The following is a 12,911-nucleotide window of genomic DNA, read 5'->3' as shown; positions in this document are numbered from 1 at the left end:
TACTTCTAGATGGCTATGTCTCTGTCTCTTGATCTTTAATACAAATTTCACCGCATCTTCACGGTGATCTATTCAATGTAATAACTTTGTGCGGTGCATGTGTTGGGATTCGATGAATTGTGGGTTTATGTTCAGATTATTCATGATAAAAAGATTCAAGTCTTCTCTGAATAATATGATTCTTATTTGCATGATTATTACAGCTTCGTAAATCTCTCTCATCTATTGATGTAGTTTGGCCAACTAGATTAACATATCTTCAGTGAGAGGGGTGCGTTGTAGTGGGTTCATGTGGCGGTGCTCTATATCCCAATGACAAAGGGGAGAAGACACGTCTTTGCATTATTGCCACTAAGGATAAAAAGGTGGGGTTAATTCTTATTAATTGGATTCTCTTTGTCTACATCATGTAATTGTTCTCCACGCATGACTTTATTTTACTTAATACTCTAGATGCATGCTGGATAGCGTTTGATGGGTGGAGTAATAATAATTGGTGCAATAATGAGTCGTCCTATTTTCTTATGGACATGATGCCTATATACATATGATCATTGTCGTGAATAAATAATGCATAACTATGCGCTTTTCTATCAATTGCCCGATAATAATTGGTTTACCCACTGTATGCCTACTTCGAGAGCGATGCCCCTAGAGCAAACTATAGTTCCCACATCTATCCACTTATATATTTAGAAAACCTTTATTTCCTCGCTTCCTTTATTTACTTTTTATTTATTTTGCAATTTATATTTATCAACTATCATATACACACTTCATTTTCTTGCAAGTAACGAGTTCAAGGGGGTTGAGAACCCTCTTGCCCGCGTTGGGTGCAAGTGTTTGTTTATTTGTGTGCAGTCGTTGAAGGCGGGGTTGCATGCTAGTCCTATTGGTTCGATAACCTTGGTTCTCATCGAGGAAAATACTTATGTCTACCGTGCAGATCACAAGTATGACATGGGCAAGCAAATTTTACAGCAATGAAACCTGTGAACAAACTGTGATTTGCTTTTCTTTTTCGGATGCACTTTTAATGTTAGTATTTTTTTTATTCGTGTAGCTACAGGAGCACAAGCTAAGTTTCCTACCCAGCGCTCCCTCTCGTGCATCTACCTATCGCCGACTAACCGTGTGCCTCAGTGAGTCACCCCCGACTCCCTTTACTACAAGAGTGTTCATCGGGTTATCAGAGTGAATCACTACAGGAATCAAAGAATTTGCCATCTGCCTGATCTTTGCCGTCTACTGGCAGATGGCAAAGAAGCTCTTTGCCGTCAGCTGGCAAGAAACATACGGCAAAGAGACGGCTGATGGCAAAGATACTCTTTGCCATCAGTGCGTTCTTTGTCATCGGCTGGCAGACGACAAAGATGGTCCAGGCAGACGGCAAAGAGTCACCAGAGGTGAAGTCGTCCCCTTTGCCATCAGGATCCTTTTTGCCGTCTGCGTAGACCCCTTTGCCATCTGCCTCGACCTCGTTGCCGTCAGCTTGATACCTAGGCAGACGGCAAATAGGACGGCCACTAACAGCGCGCGTCCATCACCCCACCCCCTCCCCCAATCTGCCCTCTCCCTCGATCCCTCTCTCTCTCTCCGCAATCCACTTGATCTGCCTTGCCTCCTCGCGCGACCACACCACCACCATCGCGCCGCCCCCTCATGGTGGATCCCCCCTCTACCGCGCCGCCCCCACCATCGCGCCGCCTCCCCCCACACAACTCGACGACCTTCCTCCCCTCCGACCCTCCGCACTCGCAGCCGCCGTCGGTTGCCCTCCGTCCGGCCGGCCCAAGCTTCCCCGTGCCACGAGCCCTGCCGCCGGCTGCCGCAGTCACCGGTCATCCTCGCGTGTCCTTGTGTAAGTCCCTCTCCTTCCTCCCGATTTTATCCTCCTCCTGTCGTTTCTCTCCCTCCCTCTCTTTTCTTGCTTGTTCTTCAGGGAGGAACCCGTGCTGCCATGGCGCCCGACGCCGTCGTCCTCGCCCTAAGCTTCGCCCGACCAAGCCACCAACCGGATCCAGAGCTCCTCAACCGGATCCACCCATCCCGCCGGGCAAGAGACCCGCCGGAGCCCCTGCCAGCCTGCCGCCGTTCGTTCTCCGTGCCGCCGCGCCCTCCTTGGGGTCGCGCACGAGGGCAGACGCTTGCCACCCCCGCTCGCCCGTCCACGCCTGGGCTAGCGCTTTGCCTCGCCTCAGCCCCCCTCGCCTCAGATGTCCATTATGGATACGATGATGTTCATTACCTCCTTGGAATCAAATACATGGTTGCGGTTCACAAGGTGATTGCTAATTGAGCAACTGATTTCCATATTGCACTGTTGTTATGTGGTTGACGACACCTTGGGCATGCACAACTCATGTCAGTCTAGGTGCTCCACCATGCACTGTTAATAACTTGTTAATTAATACCATTGTAAGAATTTGATACCCAATCTATATACAAAATTGATAATATTGTTTTCTGCCTCACCAGGAAATGCTTAAAGATCTGTTTGAGTATGTCCTTCATGCTTGGAAGGCTGTTCTGGAAGATCCAGATGATGATGTCCGTGTTGTAGCTGTAGACACCCTGATGCCTGCTGCTGCTTCTTTAGTTAGACTAAATGATCAAATGCTGAACTTAGTTGCGATGTCTTTATGGGATATATTGCTTGACCTAAGTGACATAAGCCCATGTACAAGAGGTATTACTTCAATCTCGCGTCGTGTGGAAAACATACATTAGCGTAAAGTTGAGCATAAGCAAAAGATTACTTGACCAGATTTACGTCTGTTCTTTCGTATATTGAAACTAATCCGTAAACATTTATTTTCTATTTCAGTGTAATGAATTTGTTAGCTCAGATATACTCACAACCAGAGATGGTTCCAATGATGCTTGGCATGGCAGCCTTAAGAGAGAGCGAATTTGATCTACCATGGTAATTTTGTCACCGTCAGTTGTTGAAATGATCCTGGAGTGCACAGATTCCTAATATTTGTATCTAAACTTTCTGATTGCAGAAGCTGGACATGCCCTCGTCGGTTCCCTGATGCCTGAATATGACCCTGTTGCCAAGATCTCCATCATTCCTCGAGGTCAGGCTGGTGGGCTCACGTTCTTTGCTCCAAGCGAAGAGAGACTCTAGTCTGGACTGTACAGCACGAGCTACCTAGAGAACCAAATGGCTGTGGCACTTGGTGGCAGGTGCGGTTTTTGTGGAAATTGTATTTATTTATTTATGCATCCACTAGTTACTGCAATTTTCCACAATGATGCCTTGTGTGCTAACATGTATAACCACTTTTGCAGGTTGCCGAGGAGGTGATCTTTGGCCAAGACAATGTGACAACTCGGGCATCCAGCGACTTCATGCACGTCTCACGTGTCGCCAGACAAATGGTTGAAAGATTTGGGCTGATGTATCCATTTTGGTAAGAATTACTTGGAATTTAGTATCAATTTTTGTTTATTCTGCTGATGTATCACGCACTCACTAGGCTTTTTTGAATTGAGTTATAGAAATTAGCAGAATCATCATTGTTCAGTTAGTAATCAATACAAACCATATAACGCAGCAGCATGACCCATTTCGCTACGAGTTTGATTAGGTCAACCCAATGATATAAATTATGTTTGCCACCTTATGCAGGCAGTAGCATGTACCTTTAGGGGTTGTTTGGTTAACGAGTATTTAGAGATCTTGTTTTTCTTAAACTTGTCTAGGAAACAAGAAAACTGAAACTTTTTTGCATCTATCTGCTCATGTGCATGTCACGGTGATTTTTTTCATAATAATGGTGGTGTGTGACAAACATCAGCTGGTACTTTGATACAGTTATTTGCCTATATCAGCAGCTAATATATAACTAACAAATAAAAATGTTTTCAAAAGGTGCATATTTAGCATGTTTTTTCACTAGCCCGCGATGATTTCATGCAGATTTCCAAGCTTGAACACCATATACTGTTGATAACTAGCTTCGAAAAAATTATCTCCAAATGCTCTATCTTATTTATTCTATACCGAGAGATATAATATATCTTATTTGTTCTATACCGAGAGATATAATTATGTGATTCTTTAAATTATGATTGATATAAATGTTATGAATCAGAAATGTAAAATAACATGTAAATTAGTTCTAGCCCGTGAACTAGTAGAATTCAATATGTTTTGATGCATCATATATGTTAGTATTTTTTACTCTTGAATTACACTTGAACACATCTTCCTAAAAGCAACTATTTAGATGCACCATATATGTTAGTATTTTTATTAAAAATTCTAAATCGAATACACATAATAATTAGTCTTTTCTTCTTCTTCTTCTTCTAACTTTCTTAATTACTCCCATTTTTGCAGATTTGATTCATTTCATGTAACCTCGCATTGATGGGCTGCTAGTGTTTAGTTTTTTTATTTGTATTGACGAACAATGTAAAATTTATGTATGTATATACAAATGAATTATGTGAAACTATGTATTGTGCTAGCCTATGTGTTCTCTAGCTTGTTAAATATTTTATGATGATGTTAGAAATATATATGCTGTGAAATATATGTGTTGAAGATGTTTGAAATATATACTGTGAAATGTATATGTATGTATGTATATTTGTGGTATGAAAATGCAGGGAATAAAACAGATAAAAAAGGAGCAATACAGGCTCTTTGCCATCAGCCACCATCAGCCAGCAGAAGGCAAAGGGCCGCCCTTGGCAGATGGCAAAGGGCCCCAAGCAGATGGCAAAGACCCTTCCGGGTGGCAGACGGCAAAGGCTCCATTAGCTATCTAACGGAGTTGCCCCTATCGGCTGCCGTCTAGCTTCCTTTGCCGTCTTCTTGCTATGGCAGGCAGATGGCAAAGCCCTTTGCCGTCCGCTTCCTACCGACAGACGGCAAAGAAGGCTCTTTACCGACGAAAGCTCTCGTAGAAATTTTGCCGTCCGCCGGCAGACGGCAAAGTTCTTTGCCGTCCGTGGGGTGGCCCTTTGCCGTCCGCTATGGCAGACGGCAGAAGCTGATTCCTGTAGTGAATGATATCTAACCTCTAATATGAGGTTGTAAGATTTACTTTGGTTAAACTTTCTATGTACCCCTTCAGAATAATTGTAAATGGCATTTGGTTATCCATGTATATCAGTATGAGTCATGGCATTTTTGGATTTTCAATAGCCCTGATTTGATTTCCTGATGTACTCATTTCTTTTCAGTCACCTCTTCATCCGAGCAAGGGCGATGAGGGAAAAGGTGAATGTCGGTTTAGTTCTCGGTTTAGTTCTTCAAGGATAGGAGTTTTGTCAAAGTTAGAGAAGTTTAACTTTATAGAAAAATAATACACCTTATATTTACGAAGAGAAGGAGTAATTGATTTAGTGCCAACATTTGACACCGTCAATAAATGGCAAGCCAACAATTGGGAATATCAAAAGTTGTCAAAAATTGACTTTTTTGTGAGGTTAACAAATAAAATTGGTAACTAACAAAGTACTAGCCAATATTTGGCATTTACCAAAGGACAGTGCTCTTCACCGGTGTGTCGGTCAAAACTTTTGGCCGGCCGCGCACGGACCGCCTGATCCGCTAGCTGCATGCGGGCTGCACCGTTAGATCTTCATGCAGCAAAATTTCTCGATGTAACAAATTTCGTCCACGATGCGGCAATTTTCGTTCACGGTTGCAACAAAAATATAGTTGTAGCAAAAGAAATATCAACGTGGTCGTAACAAAAAAACGAAGCTGATGATGCGTGGTAGCAAAACAAAATAAGGATTGTAGCAAAACAATCCGGTGAACTCGGGTTGCAACTCTTATGAGCGTGTATGCAACTTTTTTAGTGAACGGTTGCAGCAAAAAATGATACCAGTTGTAGCAAAATTAACACGGTTGTAGCGAGAAAAAAACACCGATTGTATCAAAAAATCCGACGAACTGAGGTTGCAACCAAAGCGTATATGCAACTTTTTTTAGTGAACAAATATAGTAAATTTGAACACCGGTTGTAGCAAATTTAAACGACCACCACACGAGAAAATGTTGCATGGCCATACGGGCGGATCGCGCGCGAGACGCGTGGGCATCGAGCGACCGACGCGTTGCTTCCATCGACGCGCCGAAGGAAAACATTTTCCTTTACCAAATGTCGGCATACAAGTTTTTGGCATGGCATACACCAAATGTTGGCATGCAATTTTTTTGGCATCTCATGATACTATTTGCTACTCCCTCCGTTCCTAAATATAAGTCTTTTAGAAAGTTTCATTAAGGTAGTATATAGGGATGTATATAGACATATTTTAAAGTATAGATTCACTCATTTTACTTCGTATGTAGCCTTCTAGTAATAAAACATTTAAAAAATTTATAAGTATTTAGGAACGAAGGAAGTACGTATTAGTAGATCTTATCAACGGTCGTTGCGGTACTCCAGGTCAATCGATCAGCTGCAATGCATCCAGTCTCTTTTGTGTTTTGCTGCTTAATTGCTTTCATTTCTAAGCCATACCCTTTGACCCCGTGTCCCCCGGCCTTGCACTTCGAACGTGCACCCACGAACCAGACACCGGCTACCTGGCCCGGCCTTGGCCATGCACATGCCCACACATGGTAATATTTGGTCTGACAAGTGCTTACCCGTCCGCCGCCAGATTCCGTCCACACCACCACCGTTGTAAATACTTCCACGGAACACACAGTCACCCTGCGCAGAGCTAACGACACCCTCTCGAGTCCGCGCCATGAACCGCGCCACGTGACACCGATCGAGCTTCCCTGTCGCAGACCCACTCTGGCCGGGCTGGTGCGACACCCTTGACGATAAGGCGAACCGATTCCGGCGGTGGTTGGTGGTGGCTCCCCGGCTCGCCGCGGCCACAGGTTCGTCGTCATAGACTCAGCTTATTAAACTTGACGTCCATCTTGATATCGAATGTCTTCTCCAAATCGTCCATCTTAAGGAGACACACGACTCCACCCCGCGTGAGTGCCACATGTCGCCGCCGGGCCGCACACATGGCCGCACCAGCCCGGCCAGACCGGATCAGCCATGAGCGCTTACCTACCCGATGAGGCGATGGACGATCGACCCTGTCGCGTGCCGGTCAGGTTGCTTTCGACGGCTTGTTTCTTCCCCCCGGACGGCGCGTCGGAGGACGCGCCCCACGAGCAAGCTAGCCAGCCAGAGATGGGCCCATCGAGGACCCGGCGCCTTGGTAGAGCCGACCCGCGCGACGGGCCGGGCATCGTCAGGTCCGCCAAGCCAGCGCCATTTCCGGTATGCATGCCGCCATGCCCATGATTAGCTTTCATCCATTATCGCCCCTTCACACGTCGCTCTCACGCGCGCGCGCGCGCACCATGTGGATCTCAGTTACCCTAATTAACCAACAACCAAAGCTTGGCCTCGTGTAGCGTAGGCGGTGGCCGGCGCGGTAAATGTCCATCCATCGGCGGTGCCGTACGTACTGCGAGCATCGGCAGCGGCCAGAACACTAGTATAATCGGCGGTGACGGGGACATGGCGTACTTCGCTGTTGCCTTTAAATAAGTTCGGTCGAGGGGGGGCCTCTAGACCAGACCGGACAGGACTCCAGAGCCCTCGTGAAGAAAACGAAGAGGCGTAGCCTTTCTAGCTGAGCTACCTCGAGGAAATGGCCGCGGCGGCGGGCATGGTCATGCTGCTGGCGGCGCTGGCGATACTCGCGCCGGCGGCGCGAGGGCTCGACCGCGCCGAGTTCCCGCCGGGGTTCCTCTTCGGCGCCGCCACGTCTTCATACCAGGTTAGCAAGCAGTGTTGAGCCTGGCTGCGGCCTTCTACGTCGTACTTCTTGATCTCTATCATTTTCGTTCCCGACGTACGTCCAGTTCAAAGAGCAGTTAATTTGATTGCTGATGCAACAGCGCCATATGTGATCTCTGCTTTCCAGATCGAGGGCGCGTACCTGGAGGACGGCAAGGGCCTCAGCAACTGGGATGTCTTCACCCACACGCAGTGTAAGCCATCTTCCCTTTCTTTCCCCAAAACCCAATGGTTTTCTTCTTCCTCGCCTTCCTCCGATCAAAAATCCATCCATGTTGCTGATGACAAAGCTCAAACCGAGCGGCTACCTTCCTCACTGCCGTGCGAAGCGTAAGAGATAGCGATAGCTCATCATCAGGCCGGCCGTAAATAACAACTCGGCGATTAATTTACCGTCTATGTATGGTAATCATGGAGCGGGACTACTTTACTGCTGGTAAATTATCAGCAAGATGGAGACATAAGCCAGCCATGTCCCGGTACTGCTAGAGTCCAAGAAAGTAAACCTTGAAAGATTCAGATTTCGGTAGTGAGATCCCTAGGCCGGCCGGACATCCAAAAGATATGGAGGCCAGCACCCGTTTCACTGTCGCTGATGCAGGTGCCGCAACCATCCCGTCTTTTCCCTCGAGTTTATAAAACTTAGAAAGAAACGGCGTCGCTCCGGAGAAGTAGGTAATTTCTTTTCTCTTGCAAGTAGGTTTAGTTTGAATAATGCGTATCGCGTAGGCGTGAACTCTTATGCGAAAGCGATGCCACAACTGCAGCTACAGTCTGCGGATAATAATAGTACTGCGAGTGGCCGTAGAAATTTTGCGGTTTATCCGTGTAATACTATATGGCAATTCCTGTCGTGCGGATCAACGAGCACCACACCAATTCTCCTGCATATATTCTGAGAGAAGATCAGATCACACGCGCATGTGATCCTCCATTTTAAATGTTAGCTAGACAGCTTCTGTCGCCTCAAGATGTTTTGATTCCCTGCAGCTAGGGAAATCAACGATGGACGCAACGGGGACGTGGCGGACGACCACTACCATCGTTACATGGTAGTACATAGTTAATCAATAGTACTTGTGATGCGATCTCTTAACTTACTGTGCTTCCCCATGTAACCCTGGCACTGTGCTGAGCAGGAAGACGTGGAGATCATGCATAATCTGGGTGTCAACTCTTACAGGTTCTCCATCTCATGGGCGAGAGTCCTCCCAAGTATGGATGCCAACACGAACCAACACACAATTAGCACTAGTAACAAGTTTATGCACTTGCCATAGTACTAGCTTATTATAGCTAATTAACTGCCGTTGAATCGTCGTCCTCGTAGGAGGCCGGCTTGGAGGCGTAAACTCGGCTGCGATCGCTTTCTACAACCGGCTGATCGCCGCGCTCCTTGAGAAAGGTATGCGTAATCCCACACGCCACGCATCTGGAACGAACAGATTCAACTCCACCTAATCTTCAACGAATGGCAATCTAATTAAACGCGTACGTGCTGCTGCCAAAAAAATGTCAACAACCAGGGATAGAGCCGTTCGTGACGCTGCACCACTTCGATCTGCCGCACGAGCTGGAGACCCGGCACGGCGGTTGGCTGGGCGCCGGAATCAGGTACGTGCATGCGACTCCTACTGGCTGCACATGCTCCCTCTGGCTTGACTTGGCCGCTGATTAACCTTTGTTCCTTGACAGGGAGGAGTTCGGCTACTACGCGGACGTGTGCTTCAAGGCGTTCGGCGACCGGGTCAAGTTCTGGACGACGCTCAACGAGCCCAACCTCTTCACCAAGTTCGCCTACATGCTGGGCCAGTACCCGCCCAAGCACTGCTCCCCGCCGTTCGGGACCTGCAACAGCGGCGACTCTCGCCGGGAGCCCTACGTCGCCGCCCATAACATGATCATGTCGCACGCCGCCGCCGTCGACAACTACAAGAGGAACTATCAGGTGAAGTGAAACCCTACAGACAGACATGCTTGCTCCGTCGTGCTGGGGTGCTGTCTCGGTGGATGTCGAAAGCAGAGGCGCCTCTGTCTTGGTCGCGTTCTGATGATCGAATGTGTGCGTGTCAGGCAACCCAAGGCGGATCGATCGGGATCGTGATCGCGATGAAATGGTATGAGCCGCTCACCAACTCCACGGAGGATATCCTGGCTGCAAGACGGGCGTTGGCCTTTGAGGTGGACTGGTATGTCCTTTTTTGCTTCACCTTCTACGCAACACAAGAAGTGTGACATTTGTAATCTTCACACTACGTTTATACAAAAGAAAAAAGAGACTGTTAGTACTATGACGGTTTTAATGTTCCCTTTGCTTCTACAGGTTTCTTGATCCGATATTCTTTGGCGACTATCCCAGAGAAATGCGGGAGATGCTGTCATCAAACTTACCAACGTTCACCTCCGAGGAGAAGAGGTTATTGCAGAGCAAGGCGGATTTTATCGGGGTAAACCATTACACGGCGATCTACGCCAAGGATTGCATCGCTTCTCCGTGCAACATTAAGAGTTACGAGGGAAATGCGCTGGTCCAAGCTGTAGGTGAACGAGACGGCGTGGCAATCGGAAGACCAGTAAGAACTGCTTACATCTTCTGTTGCCACCACCCTACAGCACACACACTCTTCTTCTCTCTCTCTCTCTCTCTCTCTCTCTCTCTGACATGTTCGTATGCATGGTGATCAACCTTGCAGACTGCATTCCCTGGTTACTATGATGTTCCCGAAGGAATGGAGCTGATCGTCAAGTATGTCAACCAGAGATACGAGAACGCGCCGGTGTACGTTACTGAAAATGGTGAGTTGCAAGGGAGGACAATCAGGAATTCGCAGTGCGTACGTCCAGATTATGAATCCGAACCCTGAAGATTGAAAAGCTTCTAGCAGCTCCTAATTTGCTTCTGCATGTTTTCAACGATCATGTGTGTGTTCTCTTACGCTTTATTTATTTCAGGCTTCTCGCAGTTCAGCGATAACAGTATGGAGGACTTGATCAATGACGTTGGAAGAGTGAATTACCTGCAGGGTTATCTGACGTGCATCTCTTCAGCAGTCAGGTAACATGCCATCATTTCCGATCATCACGCACATTACACTATTTATTTACTGATGGAATCTTTCATAAACCATAAACCTTCCTAAAATTAATATACATCATTCAGTACCAAAAGTAGAAATAAAATATCTAGCACTATACACATAATGAAGCAAGCCCGTTGAAAGAGTATGCCCTGAAAGAATGTTATAATTCATTTCATTTGTCACACACACCAATAAAAAAGAAAATTGAACTAGGAATCAGTTCTTGCAACTCTGCATTCTGAATGTGTTGACCCTTATCTGACACAACATATACCGGACCTGTGGCATGCTTACAGGAGAGGAGCAAACGTGCGTGGCTACTTCGTGTGGAGCCTCATGGACAACTTCGAGTGGGGTTTTGGCTTCACCGTGAGGTTCGGGCTGTATTACGTGGATTTTGAAACGCAGGAGAGGACTCCAAAGATGTCGGGGAAGTGGTACCGAGACTTTCTCACGGGCTCTGTGCTGGTCGATCAAGCGCAGACGCTGAGAGCAGACTCATGATACCCGCAGCCATTCTACTGTCAGATCCAGTTACCCGTGAAAAGAAACTATCGGATCCAGTGAATATAGATACTATAGATACTGCTTTTTCTTATAGGAAAATATTAGGTACTGCTAGTCTGCTACACATCGTTCCAACACTTCCCTAATGGCGTCTTTGCCTAGTAGAAACGTAAATTTAGGGTGATGTGAAGGTATATGTACTACGGACTTCAGGTTGTCATCACTTGTTTTTTAAGATGCCGAGGTTGTCACCACTTTAGAGGAGATCAACTTCAATGGGCTGACCCAAACCGACACCTATTTTGTTCGCTTTGCGTTTGTTTGGTTTGACGTGTCCGCCCCGTCCACGTTAACAGTGTGCGTCCAACGTGTTGACGCATTTTCGTCCGCGCGATCGATACGCGATCAAATTTTTCTTTTTTTGCACGCATATAAATTTTTTTTATCCAAAATTAACATAATTCAACCAATTACAAATATCTCATATTTTCATAACGAAATAAAATCTTAGATATTACAAACCATATACAATTTAATTGTCACAAATACATTTGAAAGAAATAAGAGTGGATACATCTATTGGTTGCAAGGCAAGCCCACATATGCTCAACCAAATTATCTTGTAGTTGATGTGTGTTTTTCAATCACACATTTGTTGATGAAATTTGGTAAAGTGTGCAAAAGTGGCTGCTCTTTCATGCTCATGCACAACATTTTGATCATGAAAATGAAATTGAAACCTCTGACCATAGATTTCATCATCACGCTAATTCTCTACAATCATGTTGTCAATGATCACACAAACAGTCATTATCTTCCACAACTTTTTGATGCTTCAAATTCTACCAAGATACTGAAAGATGCCCCATCGAGATTGAAAAACGTCGAGAGCACGCTCCACATCCTTTCTAGCACTCTCTTGTGCTTGGGCAAATCTTTGTTTCTTCTCTCCAATCGTTGGGATTGTCTTCAAAAGGTAGTCCGATGAGGATGGATACCATCAGCTAGGTAGTATCATTTGTTGTAGTGGTGGACCTTGATCTCAACATTAACCTTTGGTTTGTTTCCTTCTGCAAGCCTTGCGAAGACCAAAGAACGCTGAAGCATGTTGATGTCATTGTGAGAGCCGACCATGCCAAAGAAAGAGTGTCAAATCCAAAGATCTTGTGAAGCCACGTCCTCAAATATGACAGTGCAATCTTTTAGGCCCCTATACTGCCCCTGCCAACCAGTTGGGAAGTTCTTCATTGCCCAATGCATACAATTGATGCTACCTAGCATCCCTGAAAAATCCCTTGCGGAATTAATCGCCAACACCCGGGTTGTATCCGCAATAGTTGTCTCTCTCAAGTATTCCAGGACAAACACTGCTACCGCGGCCTTGCATAACTTATACATGGAGCCTAGGGACGTGGACTGTCTCATGCGAACGTACTCATAAATAAGATCACCATGTACTCTATAAGCAAGTATCCAAGTAGTTGTAATGCATTTGTGATAAGAGGAGAAGCCAACCATTTCCAAGGCATCCTCCTTG

The 12,911-nt window shown here is 46.1% G+C and overlaps 1 protein-coding gene across 1 annotated transcript; it reads left to right on the top strand.

The window, feature by feature from the left end:
- Positions 1 to 7,405: 7,405 nt before the first annotated feature.
- Positions 7,406 to 11,633, top strand: LOC123427233 (beta-glucosidase 16-like). The gene is made up of 12 exons (XM_045111230.1): positions 7,406 to 7,767; positions 7,915 to 7,981; positions 8,778 to 8,839; positions 8,927 to 9,002; positions 9,118 to 9,192; positions 9,314 to 9,401; positions 9,483 to 9,735; positions 9,861 to 9,976; positions 10,111 to 10,360; positions 10,481 to 10,583; positions 10,740 to 10,842; positions 11,164 to 11,633. Exons 1-12 carry the CDS (start codon positions 7,639 to 7,641, stop codon positions 11,369 to 11,371), a joined length of 1,530 nt encoding a protein of 509 aa, XP_044967165.1. The 5' UTR covers positions 7,406 to 7,638; the 3' UTR covers positions 11,372 to 11,633.
- The last annotated feature ends 1,278 nt before the right edge of the window (positions 11,634 to 12,911 follow it).

This window comes from Hordeum vulgare, chromosome 2H, assembly GCF_904849725.1.
Source record: "Hordeum vulgare subsp. vulgare chromosome 2H, MorexV3_pseudomolecules_assembly, whole genome shotgun sequence".
NCBI lineage: Eukaryota > Viridiplantae > Streptophyta > Magnoliopsida > Poales > Poaceae > Hordeum > Hordeum vulgare.
Note: the sequence above shows the minus strand (reverse complement) of the source record. Positions and strands in the feature narration are given on the sequence as shown.